Consider the following 25,440-nt stretch of genomic DNA (forward strand, 5'->3'; position numbering starts at 1 on the left):
ATGAATAAACATTTAAAAAAAAAGTAAATTAAAAAAAAATTAGAGGTTCCCCAACCCTGACACCAGTTTTTTCCCTGAGAGAACCATCAGCCTTGGCCATCAGTAATGTAGTCCATTAAATAAATAAACATATTGGGGCGCCTGGGTGGCGCAGTCGGTTAAGTGTCCGACTTCAGCCAGGTCACGATCTCGCGGTCCGTGAGTTCGAGCCCCGCGTCAGGCTCTGGGCTGATGGCTCAGAGCCTGGAGCCTGTTTCCGATTCTGTGTCTCCCTCTCTCTCTGCCCCTCCCCCGTTCATGCTCTGTCTCTCTCTGTCCCAAAAATAAATAAACGTTGAAAAAAAAATTTTTTTTTTAAAATAAATAAACATATTAATAGTATTTTCTGATACTTGCTATGTTCCAGACATCATATCACATGCATTTTTGGATTTGACCTTAACAATGAGGGGGTTTATTTCAGAAACATTTATTTCTGTTGTATGACTGTCCTCATTTTATAGTTGGGAAAGCTGAGAGGTTAAGTAACTTGCTTATGGTTGCTTGGCTAGTGATTGATAGAGCATGATTTGAACTCAGGGTTGACTGATTCTAGCACCTGAAGCCTTACTACCACATTAGATGTTTATTTAGTAAAGAAACATGAAGTGTACCAGTCCACACAATTTTATACATTTCTACCTTGTTCCTAACACTTCCTTTGCCAAATAAACTGCCTCCTATCACCTGAATGCCCCTTTCTTTAATTTTTTTTTTCCCCTTCAAGCATAGTTGCTATTTGAGAGCAAGTTTTTTGCTGAAGCAAAAAGAAGCAGGAAAAGAGTTTCTTTGTTCTGCCTCCATGTTTGCCTTTCTCACTTTATTTAAATAGATCAAAGTCACAGGAGTGGTGATGCTATAGTTGTAGCATATTTAAGGAAAGAAGTATGTGAATGATGTCTTTAGTCTTAAGAGGTCTCTTTGAGAATTCATGATTATGCTGAAACATCATTCTGTTTTATTCCCACTTAGGAGGGTAGATCCTTGGAGCCCCTTCAGGAAATGGCAGTTACCTCCATATTTCTGGAAATTGAGGGAGTGGAATGAATGAAACTGTCTGTGCCTATTCAGAGAATAGTATGACTTTCAGTGCTTTAATAGCCATGTGAATAATATAATGCCTTGTTGAGAAAATTTCATTCCAACCTTCATGACAGAATTTTTTTAATGGAGCTAAGCATTGATTCCTTTATTTGTGTGCTTCCAGAAAATCTTTTCAATTAAAATAGATTTTCTGTCAGCCCCTCAAAGAGGTTGACATTCCCACTATCATCACAGAAATTATATAATACTCTTGAAAATACACCATTATAGGTTTAACATATGAAAATGTGATTAGACTAAAGCACTAGACTCCCAGGAACCTAATTTATCAAAAGACTTTTTTTTTTAAGTGAAAGAAGGCAGCTGGCTGTGACTGTGTCTATATCCCCCATAAATGGTGCAGTTATTTCTTTCATCATGTAAAATTATCCTCTTCCCACCCCAAACAAAAGTATAGAGGTTGGCATTTGTTGTTTATTATTGACTTTTATTGGGTATTTTTTTGTCCTTTGTTGTTTTGATTTTATTTTTTGTTTTGCCTCTAACTAAAAAGAATTTTGATTTGCAGGTGAACTCTTTAGGCAGAGGCTATCTGCTGTTGATATTGTGGCACCAGAACCGCATGATTTCTGTGCAGAAAGACAAGTTGATAGTAATACAGAGTTTTTCTTTTTTCTTACCAATCACAGAAAATGAGTATTGGCACAAAACCTTGAAAATCTAACAGGCCCGTGACCTCTCAAAGCAGGCATTTAATAATTTCTAAATGTTCAGTATTCACTGGTGGTATAATTACTGAAAAGTAACATTGCGTTACACTCCCAAGGCAATCTTAAATATAAACCCTAGAGTAACTCATTATGAATCATGATTTTTGTTTTCAAAAAGCTTCCTGACTAAAGGAGAATAACTCAGTATCAGATGGATTTCTCTGTCATTTTAAATCCAGCGGAAAAACTGAAGCTACCTTTTTTTTCCCTTTCATGAGAACAGAAGCATTCATTGGCAGAGATGGAATTTTGTAGTATTTCATGGAACATAAAATTGGCAGGGACTTCAGAGAATTCCATGCCATGAATCTAAGCTTTATTTTGCCTAAACCATCTGTTAATTAAGTGTTTTATAAATATTAGGAGCACTGAGAGTATAGATAGGATTGTGAAGAGCCAGGGGGCATCACTGAAAACTTAAATATCATTTCATATTAAAACATGGCATTCTTTTGCCTAACATAAAACATATGGACTGTGTTTTAAGAGAAGTTAGAAGTTACACATTAAAAATAAAATGAAATTCAAGAAGTTTTGGATAAATTATTCTGAATTATAAAGGAAAAATAGGGAAGTTTGAGACAGATATCTAATATTGTGAAGTTTTAGTCCTAGAGGATAATAGTGACTTCTGCAAAGTATCCCTCACTGCTGTCATCAGACACAAGCAACTGGCTTAGGTGAAACATTAACCACACACAAGATGGTATTAAGCATGTTCTTTTGAGAAGTGTGGAATATGCCATGGACAGATCCACTTTCCACTCAAAAGGAAAGTTTTTTTCAAAAAACTTTCCACTCAAAAGGAAAGTTTTTAAGACTATGTATGGGGAATAACCAGCAGTACTCAATCTGCTGGTATTGAACCGGGCAAAATAAATTGGTTCCATGAAATACTTATAAAAATACCTTTTTACTGCTCTTAAATCCCAAGATTAGCAGTTCCCACAGTATGATCTGTTTGTCACACAACCACAATTACTGCTTGTTCTCCCCTTTTGGTAATCTAAAGGATTAAAGACCTAGTCTCGCTTCACAAATATATTTTCTCTTGAAAATTCAGTTCATAAAAACATTTAAGATCAGACTTTTTTTTTACTAGAGAGATCATTTGCTATTTCTTGGGTCTTTGAGATAATCTCCTAACTTTAAGCAGTTTTAAATAGAAATGTTGAGTAATTCCTATCTTTTAACTTTGGCCTATTTTATTCTTCAGAAGGCCAGTTTCTTATCCTCTGGACATTTTCTAAATGCCTGCTTATTTTATTCTCTGCATTACCCCTCCTGATCTAATAAACACTCCTAAATGACTCCTACTAATGAGAATGTGAGTGTTGCTAAAAGTGAAGTCATAAACTTTACATAGTTTCTTGTTTTTACAAATGGAGAACTATGAGTATTTAATGGGTCTGTGTACAAAGAAATAAAAGTAAAAAAGGCTACTGTGCTTGCTTTTCCTTCCTTGTCTTTCATTTGAAGGACAATATTTTATTTGCCATCATTTTCTTAAATTTGTACTTAGAACATATTTTCATTAAGAAAATATTTTTCTTAAATATTGAAATATTTAATATTGAAGTATTAAAATATTGAGTATTCCACTTAGGGGAGACTTGTTTTAGTACTAAATTATAGATTTTTCAACCCTGCTGCTCTGCGATTGACAAAGGCAGAAAATACCATGAAAATTAGTCATCTAGTGTTTACTTAAAATTAACCTTTTTATATTTACACTGATTTCTAACGAACTTTTATAAAAATCTGTTTTAGAGTGTCAGAAAGATTGAGTTCCTTGTTGGTGCATGAGTGGAGGAAGCATTGTTTTAAGGTTTAGCCAATGAAATGTCTCTAATTTGTTATAAATTTAATTTATAGCCCAATCAATTGAGCAGCGACTAATGAAAATGGATCACACTGCAATCCACCCACATCTGCTTGATATGAAAATTGGTCAAGGCAAATATGAGCAAGGGTTCTTTCCAAAGCTACAGTCTGATGTCTTGGCAACAGGACCAACTAATAACAAGTAAGCACGTTCTTCACTTGAATAGTCGGTTGAAGGGATAATGAAGGGTAGGTACAATGCTGTGCAACTTTAATGGGGCATTGTAACCATTAACTATCTTATCAATCTGATTACTTTTCCAAAGACCAAAACAACCCATTTGAAATATGGATTGGGGCACCTGGGTGGCCCAGTCGGTTAAGCATCCACCTCTTCATTTTGGCTCAGGTTGTGATCTCATGCTTTGTAGGTTCAAGCCCTGTGTCAGGCTCTGTGCTGGCAGTATGGAGCCTCCTTGGGATTCCCTGCCCCTCTCCCCTGCTTGCACACACGCAACTCTCTTACTATGAAAATAAATACATACATACATACATACATATTTTAAAAAATATATGGATTGACATTCTGTGAGTATTTGACTTTTAATTCCATCATGTGAAAAATCTAAAGACTAGACATATTTTTCATTTTTTAAGTAGTGTGTGCTTGGGAAGTTTCCCTTTATTTATTTTTTTTTTTTAATTTTTTTTAATGTTTGTTTATTTTTGAGAGAGAGAGAGACAGGGCATGAGTGGGGGAGGGACAGACAGAGAGGGAGACAGAATCGGAAGCAAGCTCCAGGCTCTGAACGGTCAGCACAGAGCCCGACACGGGTCTCGAAACCACAAGCCGTGAGATCATAACCTGAGTCAAAGTCAGACGTTTAACCAACTGAGCTAACCGGGTGCCCCGTGGGAGTAGTTTCCCTTTAAATGACCAAATGTAATGCCATCTAATGGAATTAGAAAAATGATACTTTCACTATCTGTATTAGTTTCCTAGGACTGCTATAACAAAATACTACAAACTTGGCAGCTTTTAAAACAACAGAAATTTATTCTTTCATAGTTTTGGAAGCTAAAAGTCCAAAATCAAGGTATTGGCAAGGTCCTTCTCCCTCCCAAGACCTCTAAGAAAGGAGCCGCCCTTGCTTCTTCCAGTGCTGAGGCCAGCGCTGGCTTCAGGCATTCCTTAACTTGTAACAGTATTAACTCCAGTCTCTGTCTCTGTCTCTGTTGGTCAGGAAAAAGGAAAACATAGTAAATTATCTTTATAATATGTGACGGTAACACTTGGCTTAATTTAATAAACACTATTCTAAGCTAGGTACTATGGTATTTGGAATTTGTTGGGGTGCATGTATATGCGGTAATATTTGTGTTTCCTTGTGTTTGTACTGCTTATACTCTATTTTGAATAACCTGAAAGGAATGAAATCCTTACTAATTTCCTAGCTGAAGGTGTTCCTTTATTTTTTTTATTTTTAACTTTTTTTAATGTTTATTTTTGAGAGAGAGAGAGTGGGGGTTGGGGGGGGTGGCAGAGACAGAGGGAGAAACAGAATCTGAAGCAGAGTCCAGGCTCTGAGCTGTCAGCACAGAGCCCGACATGGGGCTCAAACCCACGAACTGAAAGATCATGACCTAGCCGAAGTTGGACACTTAACAGACTAAGCCACTCAGGTCCCCCTGAAGGTGTTCCTTTAAATATGTTTCTAAAATGTGTCAGAATTATTAATTCATTTAGTTCCAAATGTGAGAAAGCTGCATAGTGAGAGCAGACATATTAAAGGGAAAAAATGCTGTGCATGGATCACACAGTTGCAGTACTGTTTGCATTGCTGTTTCTTTTCCTTTCAGAGTCTAGTATTCATCATTCATAAATATATACCCCTTTACAGCTCTTAGTCAGAAAACTTAGAAATTTTCATCACCATATTTTTTCTGCTTTCAAATATACCTTTTCTGCCAGTAGAGCCTTCTCCGTGCCAACACAGGGTTGGTTATGGAGTTGATCTGCTGATAACTAATATTAAACTGATTCTACACTGGCTTCTCTGCTGACAGCATTGAGCACATTAGCTCATTTTTATAAGCATACCCCTATATATAAACCTACATTGTTTTACCTATTTAATGACTGAGTTTCAGAGAGAGTCAACAACTTACTACAAGATCACACACCTAAGAAGTGGTAAAACTAGAATTCAGACCTAGGTCTGCTAATTCAGGGCCCAGGCCCTTAACTGTTACACCACCTACACATAGTGTCTGGCTCAGCTACTCCAAAACAAGGGTGACACATGCCTTGTCTTACTTTTGGAGTTGGAAACTGTGCTTTGGTAGCCCCCAGGAAATTTTGAGTGACCTAAAATATTGAACATAAAGGTGCACTATGAGGAAAAAAGGTAAGTACCAAAAATTTTGTAACATACATAGTTTTGCAAATAGTCTGAAAGAAACATCTTACTTTTAAGCCATCTTTCAAGAACCTTCATATTATTTACTTATTTAGTTTGGGCCATTTAGTCAAAAGGCATAATTCTACTTCTTTTTTATTCCCTTCACTGAATTCTCTGCTTGCCTCTTCTGAAAATTCAGGTGGCTCACTGCCACTTACATTTTGCGTACCCAGTGTAACAAGATCTTTCACAATGAAAGAGCCCTCAGATACCTCACTTCTACCTTAAAATGGACTCTATTAGGAGGGGTGGCCCCAAAGAAGATAAGATAATACTCTGAGGAGCAAAATACATGTTAAGCGCCATCTTTCCTAGGGAAGAACTACATGAAGCAATGGTTGAGATCAAATGGCCTAACCCTGAAGAGAGTGGCATTATAATGTGTTGGTAGAAGTCTGAGATTGGGTTACTGGCAAAGTTAGGATTAGAACTCAGTTCTCCTTACTCCAGGGACCGAGTTCGGAATTCTCATTCATAAAGCCTGGAGGTGTGGAAAGTCTTCAGTCCAGTATCCTTTTACATATTTGGAAAAGGAGTGCTGTACAGTGAAGTAAAAAATTATGTCAGTGGAGTATGTGACTTTTGATCTTGGGATTGTGAGTTCATGCCCCACTTTAGGTATAGAGATTACTTAAATATAAAATCTTAAAAAAATAAGAATTTTAAAAACTTTGATTAAACTCTTTAAATAGATTGTCTTAACTTCAATGAAGTCAGTAGTGGAAGATGATTCATGAGGAAGGTGGAAAAGTTATGTATTCACAATGAAATCTTACCCTTCTATAGAAAATGCAAGTATTTATACTAAGATCTTGGAAAGGAAGATTGTGGAGATAATTTAATATGCTTCTTACAAGACAGAAATAAATAGCTAATGACTGAAAATGTTACCTTCGTTAATTTGCAGGGGTTTGCCCTCCATTAAAGAAGTGTTTCTGCTCTTTTAACCCTTTTTTTAAGTTTATTTATATATTTTGAGGGCGTGGGGGCAGAGAGAGAGGGGGGTGAAGAGAGAATCCCAAGCAGGCCCTGCACAGAGCCCAGTGCGAGGCTTGAACTCACAAACTGTAAGATCATGATCTGAGCCAAAGTCAAGAGTCAGATGCTTAACCGACAAAGTCACCCAGGTGCCCCTATTCCTGCTTTTTTAAACACTGAACTTAAAAGTGTGCTAAGACATATTGACCAGTATGGGGGTTCAAACCTTCCAGATGATTGTACTAGATATAATATTCTATTTTGCAGAAATGAATGAGAATTTTCCATCAGAACAGACTAGTCATCAGCTTACTTATTTTTTCCTACGCTTGTAAAATATCCTAATTGTATGAATTACTTTTATATTAGTGGACTATTAATTTAAATCGTTTTCATTTCATTTAAATAGTATTTCCTTTTAATAGCATTAGGTTGTTCATTCATTTATTTAGCAAATATTTATGGAACCCCTACTGTATGTGAGACAGTGTCCTGTTCACTGGGAATTTAGCAGTGAACAAAACAACAGAAGTCTCTGCTTTCAAGGAGGAGGAGACAAAGGAACTTAATTTGTAAAATAAATAACCTATCAGGTAGTGATAAGATTTGTGAAGAAAAATAAAGCAGAAAAGGGAAGTAGGGAGTGTTAAATAGGGAAGATTTCAACTTTAAAATCTTACTGCAGTATTTTCTTGCTTTTAATCTTGTGTATAATCCCAAGGTTGAGCCCTAAGCATTACATTTTCAGGTATATTATAGTCTGAAAGAGAAAAGGTCTAAGAACTCATGGCAGGATAAAGAGATTTATAACCATGCCTCTGCAAATGGCTGACCAACTATTAGAATTTCATAGGCTGCTTTTGAAACAAAAGCAAATAAGCAATCATTAGTATTTCAGCGAATGTGATCATCTTTGGCAACAATATGCTTAGTAAATGAGACTTAATAATGAAAAAAACAAAATAATTCCTTGACAAGACCAGGAATGGGTATAGTTCATCATCATTTTCTCAAGCAGATGATCATCTTCTTGTTTTGAAAATAAAATAGAAACAAAATTAAAAATTTTTGTCCCACAGGAGTGTATAGTGAGATGCTAGTTATATCATGTAAATTAATATTTACCCTTTTCTTTACCTAAAGCCTTTTCCACTTTTGCCTGCCAAGGAAACTGTTCTGCCATTTGTATTCTCCTTTTCTTTATTTATTATATAAATTCATTGGCTTGTTTTTATAGTCTATTTTTACTATTTATTTGACCCACTCTGTCCAGTAACCCTAATTTTTTAAATTCCTGAACAAATGTTACTATGTTTTACTGACCTTTTTTGCTACAGGGCTATTTCCAAAGCCCCCAGCCCTTTATACATTTTGTTACTTATACTTCCCCTTTGTTTATTATATAAATTTATCATCTGGTATTTATATTCTGCTTCAGAGTTGTGAAAGAAAAACAATATTCATAGTACCTGTTGAAGATTTGAGACACACTTTATTCAAGGGGGGCCATGTAGGGACCGTTGCACTGAGGGCTTGCAGTGGGAGAGAGGGAGATTGAACTTTATCCCAAATACAATATGTGGTAAGTAGGAATTTATAGTCAAGTAGCAGAGTGGAAAAAAACTTACTAAGAGGAAACATCAAAAGTAAGGTGAGGGGTGGATTTTGACTAAACCAACCTAACAGGATTCTTGCTGAAGGCAGGCCTGGGTGATCAGACATCACCTGGGGGGTTATGGATGATGTAGAAACTGATCAGACTGGCACAAAAACAGACACAGAGACCAGTGGAATAGAATAGAAACCCCAGAACTAGACCCACAAACGTATGGCCAACTAATCTTTGACAAAGCAGGAAAGAACATCCAATGGAAAAAAGACAGTCTCTTTAACAAATGGTGCTGGGAGAACTGGACAGCAACATGCAGAAGGTTGAAACTAGACCACTTTCTCACACCATTCACAAAAATAAACTCAAAATGGATAAAGGACCTGAATGTGAGACAGGAAACCATCAAAACCCTAGAGGAGAAAGCAGGAAAAGACCTCTCTGACCTCAGCCGTAGCAATCTCTTACTCGACACATCCCCAAAGGCAAGGGAATTAAAAGCAAAAGTGAATTACTGGGACCTTATGAAAATAAAAAGCTTCTGCACAGCAAAGGAAACAACCAACAAAACTAAAAGGCAACCCACGGAATGGGAAAAGATATTTGCAAATAACATATCAGACAAAGGGCTAGTATCCAAAATCTATAAAGAGCTCACCAAACTCCACACCCAAAAAACAAATAACCCAGTGAAGAAATGGGCAGAAAACATGAATAGACACTTCTCTAAAGAAGACATCCGGATGGCCAACAGGCACATGAAAAGATGCTCAACATCGCTCCTTATCAGGGAAATACAAATCAAAACCACACTCAGATATCACCTCACGGCAGTCAGAGTGGCCAAAATGAACAAATCAGGAGACTATAGATGCTGGAGAGGATGTGGAGAAACGGGAACCCTCTTGCACTGTTGGTGGAATGCAAATTGGTGCAGCCACTCTGGAAAACAGTGTGGAGGTTCCTCAGAAAATTAAAAATAGACCTACCCTATGACCCAGCAATAGCACTGCTAGGAATTTACCCAAGGGATACAGGAGTACTGATGCATAGGGGCACTTGTACCCCAATGTTTATAGCAGCACTCTCAACAATAGCCAAATTATGGAAAGAGCCTAAATGTCCATCAACTGATGAATGGATAAAGAAATTGTGGTTTATATACACAATGGAGTACTACAGGGCAATGAGAAAGAACGAAATATGGCCCTTTGTAGCAACGTGGATGGAACTGGAGAGTGTGATGCTAAGTGAAATAAGCCATACAGAGAAAGACAGATACCGTATGTTTTCACTTTTATGTGGATCCTGAGAAACTTAACAAAAACCCATGGGGGAGGGGAAGGAAAAAAAAAAGTTAGAGTGGGAGAGAGCCAAAGCATAAGAGACTCTTCAAAACTGAGAACAAACTGAGGGTTGATGGGGGGTGGGAGGGAGGAGAGGGTGGGTGATGGGTATTGAGGAGGGCACCTTTTGGGATGAGCACTGGGTGTTGTATGGAAACCAATTTGACAATAAATTTCATATATTGAAAAAAATTAAAAAGAAAAAAAAAAAAGAAACTGATCAGACATTGAGAATGATCAAATACTGAGGATGGGGGCTCTCCTACTAAACTGACTTAGCAACGTTCTTGTCAAAACTGGATTTTATAAGGAAGTGCACAGAGTGACCTAGGAGAAGGTTCAGAAGCCTAACTAAGGTTTGATCAAGTGAAGAATCTTTCTTTGTCAGTGCCTTAGTATTCTTTTTTTCTGGATCTTCCTTCTCAGTCACCCCAGTTTTTTTTGTATCCTTTTTACAGTCTTAACTTTAATACTTTGTTATTGGGACATTTCCAAGGTCTCCACTTCAACGATTTATCACTAGGACTTGGTTTTTTTTTGTCCCAATATAAACCTATTTTTTAATTTTTTTATTTTATTTTTTTTTATTTTAAAACCTATTTTTTTAAACTATTTTAAGAGGGACTGCCTTTCTTGATGTCATTTTTATCATAATTATTCAGTGTTCCTCTAAATAGCAGACTGAAATGAAATGATTCAGAAGCTTGAAACCATGCGTAAATTATTTTAAAAGCAACAAAAGAAGCTGCATTCTCATTTTAAGCTTTTTGTAAATTGCATACTTTATTAAATAAAAAAATAAAAATAATGAACTGTCAGTAATACAATATGACTTTTCCTGAGTGCCAAAGTATAAATTCATTTTTTAAAATTTATATAGCTCTGTGCTATCAAGAATATACGCAAGAGTAGATATTCTTAGAAAAGTGTGATGAATACATAGTCATGGGGATGATAACTCAAGATTTGAGAAATTTTTAAAAATGATTTGATTTAAAATAATATACGCTCACTAGAAAATTTAGAATACTTGAAAGTGATAGGGTAAATTTTAAAACGCCCATAATGCCACCACCATGAGATGTCAACATTTCTTGTCATGCTCTTCCATTGCATAGATCATGGTGTGCATGTCCATGTTTACTTTTTCACAAAATTAGGAGATTATTTATACAATGTTTTATCTTGTTTGTTTTCCCCATTCATTATTGTACCATGAACATTCTCCTATCTTAATATTCCTAGCAACTTTTTTAATGATTACATATTTCATTATATAGCACCCCCTACTGTTGAACAGTTAGGTTGTTTTGAGCACATTTACTTGATCCTGATTAACTCTTGGTTGTAAGATCTGTTATTAACTCAAAAGCTTTTTGGAAAATGTATACATTAAACATGTATATGGAATAGAAGACACATTAATTTTAGGAACATTTAAAGGCCAAACTATGAGTCTTGGATTAAGGAAACAATTTGTTATTACATACAGGTTGTGAGGAATGTCTGTAAGCCTAAATGTTAGACTGGATTTCTGATTATGTATTTAGAGTGTATTTATAGAAAGTCCAGGTGATGTACAGACTGCCAAAAAAACAGTGACAGACATACCAGCTCTTGGAGAGTTTATAGTAGAGAGGATTTTATAGGAATAGAGATAAGTGATTGTAACACAATGTGATAGGTAATAAAATTGGGGAGTATAAGAAGGGTAGACAGTTTAGAATTGGAAGAATTAAAGAACATTTTCTGTGTAACATTGAAGCTATCTGAAAGAATAGAAATTGGGAGGAAACTTCAGGGACAAAGGCTCAAAGGTGACAGAACTGACCCCATTGGAAACACTGACTTAGTTGAAAATAGCTAGAGTTATAAGATGGTACTAAGTGTAGCAGAGAGATTGGTTGAGCTAAGAATTGAATGATAGCCATTGGATATGACAGTTAAGGATATAAATGGCTTCAAGAGCATTGTCGGGGGAAGCTTATTTGAGATAAACCGAACATCCAAAGGTAACTAAGTAGAAGCCTTATATGTAATCTTTTAAGAATTTTTACAGGAAAGAGTGAAGCAAGAAACTTACACATAACTGTAGAGGGTCAAGAGAGAGACCAGCATGCTTGTAAGCTGAAGGGAAATTATTCAGTTGAGAAAGAAAAATTGGAGATTCAGAAAAAGATGACTAGGGTCACCTGGGTGGCTCAGTTGCTTAAGCGTCCAACTTCAGCTCAGGTTATGATCTCATGGTTGGTGACTTCAAGCCCCACATCGGGCCCCACACTGACCTGACCATGCAGAGCCTGCTTGGGATTCTCTCTCTCTCTCTCTCTCTCTCTCTCTCTCTCTCTCTCTCTCTCTCTGTGTGTGTGTCCCTCCCCCATTTGTACACTCTCTCTCCCTCTCAAAATGAATAAACTTAAAAAAATAAAAGAAAGAGATAGTTAATGCGGCAGGTTGAAGAAAGCAAGAGAGAATTAGTCAAGGAGTTTCTTACAGGTGGCAGTAATAGTTTTGAGCTATGGCCAGTATATTTTATACTTTGGGATTAGAAGAAAGATGAAATGTCTGTGTATACATTGTTTAAGCAGAAGGCAGGCAATTGAGGGGAGGCCCTTGAGGATAAAGCGAAAGGTTTGGAACAGTTTTTGAGGGGAATGGGAGAGAGGTGATAAAGGGCATGACAAATCAACCACTAATCTACATAGATATGAGAAATTACACGATAGTATTCATCCAGGGTTTGGGGCTCTGTTGAACAGTAAAGTGGAAAGGAGAGGATCATTATGAGGTGATACTATGTATTTTTTTAACCTCAGTTTTTAAAAAGTACTGATTTTAGTGATGGTTACATGTCTCTGAATATAATAAAAACCGCTGGAATTGTATGCTTTAAATAGGTGTATTGTGTGGTATTTACATTACAATAAAGACATTACATAAAGAATTGGTTGAAAAATAAGTATTGTTAGTCTTTTAAACAGTACATTTTTTCTATTTTGGAGATAAGTGATCGCTTTCTTGTTGTTTGTTTTAACCTGCACCTTCTTGGGTACGGCTATTTTTCCAGTCGCTGGGTGAGTCGGAGCGCCACGGCGCAGCGCAGGAAAGACCGCCTTCGCCAACATTCCGAGCACATTGGATTGGACAACGACCTGAGGGAGGTATGTGGGCCGCCTTCCCAGGACGCCTCCATACAAGAGCCATGAACTAGGCTTACTCAGCTCAGCAGTTGTCATGGTGCAAGTTCTTCCTATTTCTTTACAGAATGGTTTTGTTTTATTTTAAAATAGTAATCCTTTTGTACTGACTTTAAAAGAACACCTTTTTGTAATTTTAATACACCTAAAATACGGCCCTAAACAAGTCTCCCTGTGTACCACATCAAGTAAAGGCTAAGTTTAGGATACATTTTTGGTCAGTATGTCTCCTGTGGGGGGAAAAAGTATACAAGAAACATATTTTAAGTTTCAAGCATAATTTAAACTTAGAATAAAGATGATTTGCTTGTGCTTTATCCTTGGATTGTGGACACCATTTTTTAAAGTGTTTAGAAATTATTTTTGAATTAAGATCTTTATGCTTTATTTGTACTAAAAAATACAAGCATAGTTATACATTGGAATAATTATAAGTAAGTTTTGGTTATTGTAATCAAAGAAAAATGCAATCGGAAGATCTGTTAACTATTTTCTAAACTCAGATGTGTAAAATAAAGTAGAAAACATCATTCCAAATATCTATTGCTTTTTGGTTGAAATGTTCATACATTTATGATTTTAAACATTTTCTTAAAAATTGAAACATAATCTGTCTAGTGCTTTTCTTTGTGCTATCATATTTTCTTCTTTCCCCTCCCTTTTGCTGTGACTTTATATCATATGCATGCACATTTTGCTGGTCTTTTTCTCCCTGTCTTTTTTTTTTTTTTTTTTTTTTTTTTCGCTTTTCTGTCATTGGCACTTCTCCATCCTCTTAGCCTTCCGGGGAACTTTTGGTCTGTCAGAACTCCATGGCATTCTGGGAGTGGGATCAGGGTCTACCTCCTCCTGCACGACTTCCTAAAAAATCCTTCTCTGAGTGCTGCCTGGTATGTTCTCTGCCTGAAAGTGCTTTGCAGATGTTCCTGAATCTTGTCTTTGGTGTCCTTGAATTATCCACATGTGTGTGTGCATATAGCTGTAGAGCCTCACATCACCTTGTGACGTGAATATTCAGCCCCTCAATTTTGCTCTCCACTTCCTGTTATGTTTGATACCTTTTCTTGGTGGTGTGTGCTAATGCAAGTAATTCTGAACTCTTGGCAGGTAAAACTAATTATTCAGATTCCTTATTAGTGGTATTTTGAAGGTAAGGGGGGAGTTGTGGAGGGACCAGACGTAGCACTTGTGTTCTTTCAAATGAGAAATATATTAAATGTTCAAACTCCCTTTAAGTATTTTGCAGAAATGCAGAAATAATTCATTTTTGAACAGTTTTTCTTTTCTGGCTGGGTTTTACTCCACAGTATTTTAATGAACTTCCTGATCTGTTTTTTGAGGGTTTTGTTGTTGTTGTTTTGGTTTGGTTTTTTATTGTTTTAGTTTGAAACGTGTTTCCTCTCTTCCTGGTTTGTATTTTATGTGGTAAGAAAAGCAGATCATCAGTATAGAATTTTAGTTCTAAGAGGAACCCTTGAGGTCACCTTGTCCAACATTACATGAAGTCCAAGAGACTTGCCCAAAGTTAAATGGACACACAAGGCAGAGCTGGGCCTGTAGCCCAGGACTGCTGATAGCCAAACTGGTCCTCTTCCCATTAACCCTGTTTACCAGGTTGCACTCAACAGCTCCTCACCTGAGGACAAGAGGAACTTAGGACTCCTGGTTTGTTATTTTTGTCTTTGACAGAAATGAAGAAGAGCATAGTAGAAATCTCAGAAGAAATCTGGGGTCACTTCCTTTTAGTAGTAAAATGAACTTCTTATAAAGACATTCCTTGTGAAAGATTTCTCTTTCTTCTCCATTTTTCACCTTAAAGTACACCTTTTCCTCCAACTGCCCCAAAGAAAATTACATTTTTATCATCACTTGTTTACTATAAAGGCAAGTGCTCTATTTCTTGCAATGTACATAGGCAGCCTCACTTCTTGTGAGGAAGGGCCTCCTGCCACCCCCTCTATCCTCTGTGTGCATGTCCGAGGAATGTTGCTCATTCCATGGCTTCACCAGAGATGCTCAGGAGAAGACTGGGCCCTATGGCATTCGCTGTTGGCTGATAATCATATTGCCCCATATGTGCTGTGTACTTGGTAAATATGACCAGTCAAAGGATAACCCCATTCTAGCTTGTTTTCATTTATAAAATAGAACGTACACTTTAACAGGGCTTTATTCTTAATCCAGTTATTTACTTAATAACCTAATTGTTCATATATTTTTGAAAAAACAGAAATGCCAAGACCTGTTTCTAGTCTCTAGCCTGACAGTGTTCCTCACTCCTTCTAGCCAGTGTTTCTTCCTAAGCTAAGACTGAATCTTCCCTCTTCTGGAGGACTGAGTCACAGTAGTTCTCTCTGCATTTGCACAAGTGCTAAAGGTGGAAGAACAGACACAGGGGAGAAACAACCCCTTTAACATTTGCCAGTTAACATTTGTTTTTACCAGCCTTTTATCTCTGATTTGTAATAATCCAGATAATATCTATACCACCTGAAATGTTAGGAAATGCACGTGTTATAATTCTCATATAGGATCTCTGCCTTGTATCTCAGGTGGCTTTTGCTGAAGCTTTTCATTTCCTGCGTTTATTTATTTGAAAACTAACCTTCAGGATGTTTTGATAGACCTTATTACCCTTAGCTTCCCTGGTGGTGATAGTTGTCTCTCATTTTCAATTTTCCCTCTTTCTTTGACCCTCTAAAAAAGATTTGAAGCCAAAAATATAGACACAAATATAATGGAAACTAAGTATTTGTAGCATTCATTTTTTAAAAATCTTTCCTTAAAATGATTGCACTAGAAAGGAAACATTTTCTGTTTATGCAGTAGCAGGTACACTGATCAGCCAAATCCCTAATCAGTGGGATTTTTTAGAAATTTGTACAAGATTTAGCAGATTATTTGTCTTCCAAAGGGAAATATTTTAAATGTACAAACTCCCTTTTGTTTAAAGAATGCAAAGGATCTTACACATCTTCCCTTACAATATCAAATTCTTCCCTTAAGATAGTAAAGATAGATTTCACATATGTGCCTGTGGGAGGATGTGCTGGCTTATAATCTCTCTCTCCCCTCAACAAACTGCTAGTTTTACTATATCACTTAGAGTAGTTATTCTCTAAAAATGGTCCTAAGACACTTGGACTTTGCGGAGATTCTGCCCCATGGTCCTGATGCAAACGTAAAGTATGTAGATGAGCTTTTGCAGGTGGCACAGAAAGAAGAGGGACAACCAGCGTCCTGTGGTAATCACCCATAGTGATTTTTTTTCTCCTGGACATTCACTAACTAAAGCTCAAGAGCAGTGGACTGGATTTCTGTGGTACTCTCTGAGCCATCACTTTCTCTGAAAGTAATATGTTTCCACTTTCTCTTGATTGTGGAACAAGGCAAGGAAGGGGGGAATGTAGCAAACAAGTTCAGAGTGAGTTCATGGTCTTTCTTGTGAGGTATGGGGGCATGTTTTATGCCCATTTTACAAGTAAGCAAATATGCCTGAGGTTATAAAATTAGTTGCAACCAGGTTTTAGAGCTCCTGATTTCCCTGTTGTGACTTGATTAAAAGCAAAGGGTTGGGTTGGAGAGCACTGCCCAAGAGGGTAGGAGTGTGTTCAGTCTCGATCTGTGGGGAGAGGAGGAAACCAGTGATCTGAGAATCACTGGTTTCTTGTAGAACCTTGGATTAGTAATCCAGAAACCCCAATTTTTTTCATCCCCATCATGCTCCTGACTAATCACAACCTAGGGTATTCCCAGTAAAAAGAGTAAACTAGATGAGATTAGATTCCATCGTATTTTGAATGTGTTTTAACCTGATGGGGTTTCTGTCACCCTCATTTTCACAGGGGTTAACAATTGGGAAGTGAGGAGAGTACGAATGCCCTCTGCCTTTAGGTGGCGCTAAAACTTGAATTGCTATTGCATGAATACACTTATGGCCTTCTTTGCATCTTGTTGTTTCTGCACTTATTTGTGTAATGTTAAGAAAGGAGAGTATCTGATGTTTACGTATTTAAAAATACTCTTTAATTTTTAGAAATATATGCAAGAGGCGCGAAGTTTAGGAAAAAACCTGAGGCAACCCAAATTGTCAGACCTTTCTCCTGCAGTGATTGCACAGACCAACTGCAAATTTGTAGAAGGCTTATTAAAAGAATGTAGAATGAAGGTACGTATTACTCACTGATGGAAGACAGTGTGCTATCATGTTAATTCCATTTGTGAGGCTAAGATGAGCTGAATCAGCTCCCATCTGGGCCTGCAGCTTTCCTCGAAGAAAACTTTTCCTGGGGTATAAACCTCACGTACTCTTTACTGAGGTCATGAATTTTCACGGGTTCTCTGTTGCCCATAGAATCAGTGACATAGAGAGCCCTGCACAATTTCTCTCACCTCTTCAGCCATTGCTGTCTTTTTCTCCAACATGAACAGGATAGTAAGCCAGTCAGAAGTTGTATCAGGAATGTGGTCATCTTATGCAAAAGGCAACACGGTTTTTGTGTAGAACCTTGTCCATGCCCATCATGTATGTATACCCATGAGGAAGAAGACCTTAGCTATAGGTTAGGTTTGTATATATTAACACACTAGTCTTCTTCTCAGATAGCTGTGTTCATCAAAGGTGATAATACAAACTGACAAAATTCAGGACATCATTTTAGCCAGTAATTCCATTCTTTTATTTGACAGTCACTTCTGGAGTACCTTCTGTGTATTCAGTATATACACTGGTTTCAGTATCAGCATACAGTGTTGAATCAGAGAGATGGTCTCGACCTTAAAGAACTAGATTCTCTCTCACTTTACATTTGATAAGTGCAGCTAAGACTGCTGTAAGTTGCTTACTTGAAACTAATTTCTATTTCCTTTTTATTTTCTGGTGCATACTCATGAGCAGAGACAAGATAAAAGAGGAAAAGAGGAAGGAAAAAGAGACCTGGTTCACTCACAGATTAGGGAGTTCTGAAAAAATTTAGAGCTGTTTGTGTTGTCGTTTTTGCCTAAGTGTAGTCAAAGCTAACTGTAGGTACCTTCAGTCTGCCAACATGCAGGGGCAGTGGAGGCTTAGTTGCAGTGGCAGGATGGGTTTCACATTCTTCCCATTTCCTGGGTCTGGTGTGATTCCCCAAAGTTATTCAAGCTAGTATTCTGAAAACTGTCCATCATAAATGTTTACTTGAGGATACTTTCATATAGTATCATATTCTCCCACTAGTGACCCCGTATTTGTCTGACAAAATAATAAAACTATATGTGATATTACTGCAGTTATTTGACCACAGAAATTAAGATACTTTTCCCAAAGTGATGAAAAATCTACAATTAGAAGTATAATGAAGGGATGGGGGACTGGCTCAGTAGGTGGAGTGTGCCACTCTTGATCTCGGGGTTGTGGATTCAAGCCCCACATGGTGTGTAGAGCTTACTAAAAAAATAATAATAATAATCTTTAAAAAAAAAGGTGTAGGGGTGCCTGGGTGGCTCAGTTGGTTGAGCGGCCGACTTTGGCTCAGGTCACAATCTCGCAGTCCGTGAGTTCGAGCCCCGCATTGGGCTCTGTGCTGACAGCTCGGAGCCTGGAGCCTGTTTCGGATTCTGTGTCTCCCTCTCTCTGACCCTTCCCCGTTCATGCTCCGTCTCTCTCTGTCTCAAAAATAAATAAACGTTAAAAAAAAAATTTCTTTTTAATAAATAAATAAATAAAATTTTAAAAAGGTGTAATGAAAGGAACCCAGGTCTCTGATCTAGTAGTTGACTTGTTGGCTTTTTTACTTCACTACTGGGATAACACTTGTGACCACATGTGATGTTCTCAGACAAAACGCATGTTGGTGGAGAAGATGGGACATGAAGCAGTGGAACTGGGCCATGGAGAAGCAAACATAACAGGCTTGGAGGAGAACACCTTGATCGCCAGTCTCTGTGACCTGCTGGAAAGGATATGGAGCCACGGCTTGCAGATTAAGCAGGTAATAGTCTCAGGAGGTCCTGGTGATGTGGCTCGTTAGGAACCCTGTCAAGAAATGTCACAAAGAGAAAAAGATAAACATTAAAGGGTATGTTTCTTTGTCACAGGATAACGGGAAATGCACCATAGGCTTTTTAATTCCAGAAAAAGAAAATAAAACCCATGATTAAGAGGTGGTTTGGGGCTCTTTTCCTGGTAAACAGAAAAGGGTAAAACAGCACATTTACTGCAGAGGCCATATCCCCTGTTGAATGTCTGCTTTCGTCACTGTGCAGGAAAAAAATCTGTTAGCCAGAATTAACCTTCTTTACCATTTTAAGGTATCTAGTTATTCAGGGTGCAAAAAATCAAATGGTTTCTTTGTTTTTGTCCCTCTTATCTCCTGTTCTGATTGTTTTCTGTTGTGAACATGTTCTTTCTTCCTCCCCTTTTCTCTTTCTCCTCTGGCTTTTTTTCTTCCATAGTTGGCATTCCATACACACAAACATATTTTGCATATGGATATACACAAATACACTCTGTGCTGCTAGAGCCTTTTAATTCTGTGGTTACTAGTGTGGCCAGTGTAGACAGTCCTAAACATACAATTAAATAACAACTGAGCTGAAGTTCAGAAGTCCATGCGTACTTCTGGCGGTCTCTTTAGCTGCCCTTCCCCAGGCTATTGCTAATCTTCTCAGTGAGGCAAAGGATGACCCTCCTTTCACAAGGAGTGAATTGCTCAGAATATTACACAGCTGAGAATGGATGAGCTTGGATCTCCAAACATCAAAATGGCCATTTCAACGTGAATGGTTTTGATAAGAAATTATTTTTTGATTAATTAGTTCTTATAAGATGAAAAATTTTTTGTGCCTTGTAATTTCAGGGGAAGTCAGCTTTGTGGTCACATTTAATTCAGTTTCAGGACAGAGAAGAGAAACAAGAGCATCTTGCAGAATCACCAGGTGAGAGTTCATTGGTTTGTTTCTGCGGAACTGGTGGCATTGGACCATGGGAAGAATCAGTAGGATACGGCTTTGTCTATACCTCCTCTCTCTCTCTCAGGCTGAAACTTACCCATCTTGCCAGTAGTGGGGTAAGGCAGAAGGAGCAATAGTCACTTGACCTTTCTGATCTTCATCCACAAGACAGGGAAAATAATGTTATGCTATATAAGACTATAATGTTGATTAAATGAGATAACATGTGAAAACCCCTAATGAATTGTAAAGGATCATACAAGTATACCTTACTCTCACCACTGTTAGGCTGTAGTGTATCCTGGGTTTTTTTCCTTAAAGTTTTATACACCCATCATTAATAATCTTTCAGAGAAAAAACATGTATATGTATATATGCCTCAAAAGTCTTCAGGAGTCATATTTCTTCTTCAGTTTACAGCAAGACATCACTTGTTAGAAGTGTTGTTATACTTTAGCTAGTTAGAGTTATATAGGGTTCGTAGATACGTATTTTTCTTTATGTAAAATAACCATCTATTTCACAAAAAGTAGAAGTAATGGTGGAAATCTAGTAGAGATAAAATGTTTTATATTAAATCAGCTATTTGGGAACCTTTTCTAAAATTATAGATTCCCCAGGATGCCTGGGTGGCTCAGTCAGTTAAGCATCTGACTTCAGTTCAGGTCATGATCTTGCAGTTCATGGGTTCAAGCCCTGCGTGGGGCTCTCGGCTATTAGCACAGAGCCTGCTTCAGATCTCTGTCCCCCTGTCCCTTTGCCTCTCCCCTGCTCATGCTCTTTCTCTCTCTCTCTCTCTCTCAAAAATAAGCATAAAAATTTTTAAATAAAAAATAAAGTTACAGATTATTTTGCACATTCAGAAATGTTAAAAAAAAAAGATTTGAAAAAATAAGCCAACCAGCAGCTTAAGAAGGCATTGCAAATATAATTGAAGCATACCCTTCCATTCCCTTCATTGTAGTACTACCCTAAATGTGTTTATTGTTGGAAACCTAGGGGGTTTTTTGTTTTGTTTTTTTAATGTTATTTATTTTTGGGAGAGAGAGGGAAAGAGAGCACGTGCGTACACGCACAACGGGGGAAGGACAGAGAGAGAGGGAGACACAGAACCCAAAGCAGGTACCAGACTTTGAGCTGTCAGCACAGAGCCCAGTGTGGGGCTCGAACTCATTAACCATGAGACCATGATCTGAGCCGAAGTTGGATGCTTAACTGACTGAGCCACCCAGGCACCCCAGAAACCTAGTTTTTAAATGTGTTTAATCAGACAGCTAGGAATATGAATTGATACTATATGTTATCCTGGAGCTCCACTAAATAGAATGCCAAGGTTCTGATGTCCCAAGATGTAACTGTATTTGTAAAAATTGAGATCAAGTTTAAAAGCGTTCTCTAGTGTCCATCTCCTTTGCCCTTTTCTCTCTTGAAAAAGTAAAAATGCAGGGCGGTTGGGTGGCTTAAGTCAGTTGAGCGTCCAACTTCAGCTCTGGTCACGATCTCACAGTTAGTGGGTTCAAGCCCTGTGTTGGGCACCGTGCTGACAGCTCAGAGCCTGGGGCCTGCTTCTGATTCTGTGTCTCCCTCTCTCTCTGCCCCTCCCCCTCTCATACTCTGTCTCTGTCTCTCAAAAATAAATACTAAAAAAAATAAAAAGGGAGCACCTGGGTGGCTCAGTGAGTTAAGAGTCCGACTTCAGCTCAGGTCACGATCTTGTAGTTTGCGAGTTTGAGCCCCGCATCGGGCTCTGTGCTAACAGCTCGGAGCCTGCAGCCTGCTTCGAATTCTGTCTCCCTCTCTCTATGCCCTTCCCCCGCTTGTGCTCTGTCTGTCTCTCAAAAATGAATAAATGTAAAAAAAAAAATTTTTTTTAATTAAAATAAAAATAATAAAAAGTAAAAATGCATATATGCCCTGAAACGATCTCTAACATTTACCTGTGTTCCTAGAAAATTTAGCTGTTCGGACCATAAAACCATAACCAAGGTAGCTTACTCTACTTAGAAAAAATAAATTCCTACGAAGAAATAAACCCTTTATAGGATGAAATGTTGGAGAACTGAGCAGAGAGATGGAAGCATTTGACTGGTTTGCCAGATGAGGCATGTGAGAATGTCCAGCTGTTAAAGCGAGCAGCTGCCTGACAACACCAGCAGCTTCATGGCTTTGGCTGCTCAAATGATGGGTGGTTGAGGTGGAGACCAGAGACTCAGCTGTTTGCAGTGGCCTTTTGTTAGTCAGTAGTGGGGCCAGCAAAACTCTCAAGTCAAGGCTAAAAAGTATCAAACGTGTCCAAGCCTCATGTAGTCACTATTTTTGCTGCAGTGTCAAATGTTGATAAAGGGCTAGTCATAAGAGAATGAACAAAATCTAAATATTTTTACTGGTCCTAAGTAGGACTAATGTAAGCCATGTAGCTTTTGAAATCAAACTTATTATCTGTTAGGAGGGGTAGATTTTATTATAAATATTACTGTAACACTTCTGATGATTCAGCCCATGATGTTAGAATTTTAAAATATGGCAGTGTGAAATATATATAAAAACATTAGTTAAAAAATAAAATACTTCTTTATTGAGAAGCAGTGTGTTCTAATTATACAGAAATTAGCAGTTTATTGACTTGCTTTTAAATCTGGGTGAGTTTTTTTTCCCCCAAAATTACTTTTTGTTTACCAACTGTGAAGCATCCTAATTAATGGCAATAAACAGGCTACATTTTCATATTAAGGAGTGATCCTCTGTGTACTTAGAGTTCAAACAGTAGGTTTGAACACCACTGTTACTAGCATTGATCCAGGATGAGACTAGATGATAGATCATTATTGTTCCTTCAGAAGCAACACTGAACAGGAGTCAGAGACATTTTAAGGGTTGCAGAAGAATGGAAAGTCTGTCTTAGCAAGAAGACCACAGCAGGGTAGATTGTCTTAATTTTTTAAAAATAGACTTTATTTTTTATAGCAGTTTTAGGTTCATGGCAATATTGAGCACGCAATACAAGATTTCCCATATACTCTCCACCCCCACATATGCACAGCCTCCCCCATTATCAGCATCCCCTAACATAGTGGTACATTTCTTATAGTTGATGAACCTACATTGACAGATCATTACCCTAAGTCCATAGTTTAGGTTCACTCTTGGTTTTGTACATATTATGGGTTTAAACAAATGTAGAGTGACATGGATCCACCATTATAGGATCATGTAGTGTCGCTTTATTTATCCTAATATTTTCTGTACTCCACTTATTTATTTATTCCTCTGTTTCCTTACCTAACTGCTGGCAACCACTAGCCTTTTTATTTTCTCCATAGTTTTGCCTTTTCCAGAATGCCATGTAGTTAAGTGTCATGTAGTATGTAGCCTTTTCAGATTGGCTTCTTTCACTTAGTAATGTGCATTTAAGTTTCTTTCACGTCTTTCAGACTGTCTTAATTTTGACTTAGTTAAATTCTGCAGTGCCAAGTCACTGCACCTAGTAGTTTGAGGTCCTATTTCAGAGAAGGGATCTTAGGATGCAATCGATCCTAGAAAGACTGTTCTTGACATATTACTCAAAAGTTTCTACCTTTAAAAATATTGGCCAATTAAAATTAAAAAAAAAAAATGTTGGCCAGCTTAGGGGTGCTTGGGTGGCCCAGTCAGTTGAGTGTCCAACTCTTCATTTCGGCTCATATCATGATCCCGCAGTCATGGGATCAAGCCCTGCATTGGGCTCTGCACTGCGTGTGGAGCCTGCTTGAGATATTCTCTCTCTCTCTCTCTCCCTCCCTCCCTCCCTCCCTCCCTCCCTCCCCCCACCTTCTCTCTCTCTCTTAACCCCCCACCCCCTCTCCTCTCCTGTGCTTGTGCTCCTCCTCTCTCTCTCTCTCAAATTAAAAAAAAAAAATTTTTTTTAATGTTGGCCAGCTTAGACATAGATGGTATTCTTAAACTTTGCATCCTTAGACAAGATTCCACTGAACTTTCAGTGGATTTTTTTAATCAGTTGGCAAGTAGTAGAGTCGGATGCAGAAGAGGGTGAAAATACTGCTTTTAAATGGTCATTCTGGGTTTAGCCCAAGAATTTTGAGTCACTCTTCAATCATCTTATCTTCATCAAAAGTTCTCTATTAGGGGCACCTGGCTGGCTCAGTCAATAGAGTGTGTCGCTCTTGATCTCAGGGTCATGAGTTCAAGCCCCAAGTTGGGCGTAGAGCTCACTTAAAAAAAAAAAAAAAGTTTTTAGGACACCTGGGTGGCTCAGTCAGTTAAGCATCCAACTTCAGCTCAGGTCATGATCCTGCAGTCTGTGAGTTCAAGCCCCGCAGTGGGCTCTGTGCTGACAGCTGGGAGCCTGGAGCCTGCTTCAGATTCTGTGTTTCCCTCTCTTTCTACCCCTCCTCTGCTCACACTCTGTCTCTCCCTCTCTCAAAAATAAATAAACATTAAAAAAAATTGTTTTTAAGTTCTCTATTAACTACTTATTTGCCTGTAGACTGTAGATGGTTCTGTAGAAATAATATATACAGTCTCTGCCCTCTACAAACTTGCTGCCTATGTAGCAGCTTTGATTCAGGCAGATATACGAAAGAAATTCCTATGGCTGAATGTTAAATCCACAGCGTTTATATTGAAGGAGAAAGTGGCCTATTATATTTGAATGTGGCGAATTAAGAAATAGTAATAGATGTATACATTTAAATAGTATATAAATTTCTCTTCTGGAGTAGACTTCACAGAAACCTTCTTAGAGTTTAGATCTCTAGGTAAAATGTGTGGCTTCGCTCATTAACTCCTGTCTGTTTTCTTTGCACAAGCTTCTTAACTCTTTGCTCTAAAGCCACTAATAAATTATTGTATTGGCTTCCTGGGGCTGCCGCAATAAAGTACCACAAACTGGCTAACAGTCTCACAGTTCTGGAGTCCAGAACAAACAGTCCCAAATCAACGTGTTAGCTGTGGTGGTCCCTGCGTTATGAAGGGAAATCGATCCCATGCCCCTCTTCTAGCTTCTGGTCATCTCAGAAATCTCTTGGCCTTTAAATGGTATATTCCATGTGTCTTTACATCATCTTTTGTCTACTTGTGTCTATCTCTTTATCCAAATTTCCCTTTGATAAGGACACTGTTCACATTGGTTTAGGGCACATCCTAATAACCTCAAATTGATCAGCTACAAAGACCCTATTTCCAAATAAGGTCAAATTCACAGGTCCTAGGAGTTAGGACTTCTACATCTTCTTGGGGGCATA

The 25,440-nt window shown here is 37.9% G+C and overlaps 1 protein-coding gene across 7 annotated transcripts in view; it reads left to right on the forward strand.

Moving 5' to 3' along the window:
• Positions 1–25,440, forward strand: part of DENND5B (DENN domain containing 5B) — a 190,940-nt gene that overhangs the window by 121,225 nt on the left and 44,275 nt on the right. For 3 of the 7 annotated variants that reach the window (XM_086713700.1, XM_086713702.1, XM_086713705.1), the window contains 7 exons: positions 1,652–1,735; positions 3,729–3,879; positions 13,140–13,233; positions 14,049–14,159; positions 17,306–17,437; positions 19,086–19,238; positions 20,106–20,184. In XM_086713700.1, the coding sequence (XP_086569826.1) occupies positions 1,652–1,735; positions 3,729–3,879; positions 13,140–13,233; positions 14,049–14,159; positions 17,306–17,437; positions 19,086–19,238; positions 20,106–20,184 (804 nt within the window). The remainder of the gene's footprint in view (positions 1–1,651; positions 1,736–3,728; positions 3,880–13,139; positions 13,234–14,048; positions 14,160–17,305; positions 17,438–19,085; positions 19,239–20,105; positions 20,185–25,440) is intronic. The other 4 variants (XM_025930138.2, XM_025930139.2, XM_086713704.1 and 1 more) reach the window with 3 other exon arrangements.

The sequence above is a fragment of the Puma concolor genome, chromosome B4 (genome assembly GCF_028749965.1).
Source record: "Puma concolor isolate L17-30 chromosome B4, mPumCon1.1.hap2, whole genome shotgun sequence".
NCBI lineage: Eukaryota > Metazoa > Chordata > Mammalia > Carnivora > Felidae > Puma > Puma concolor.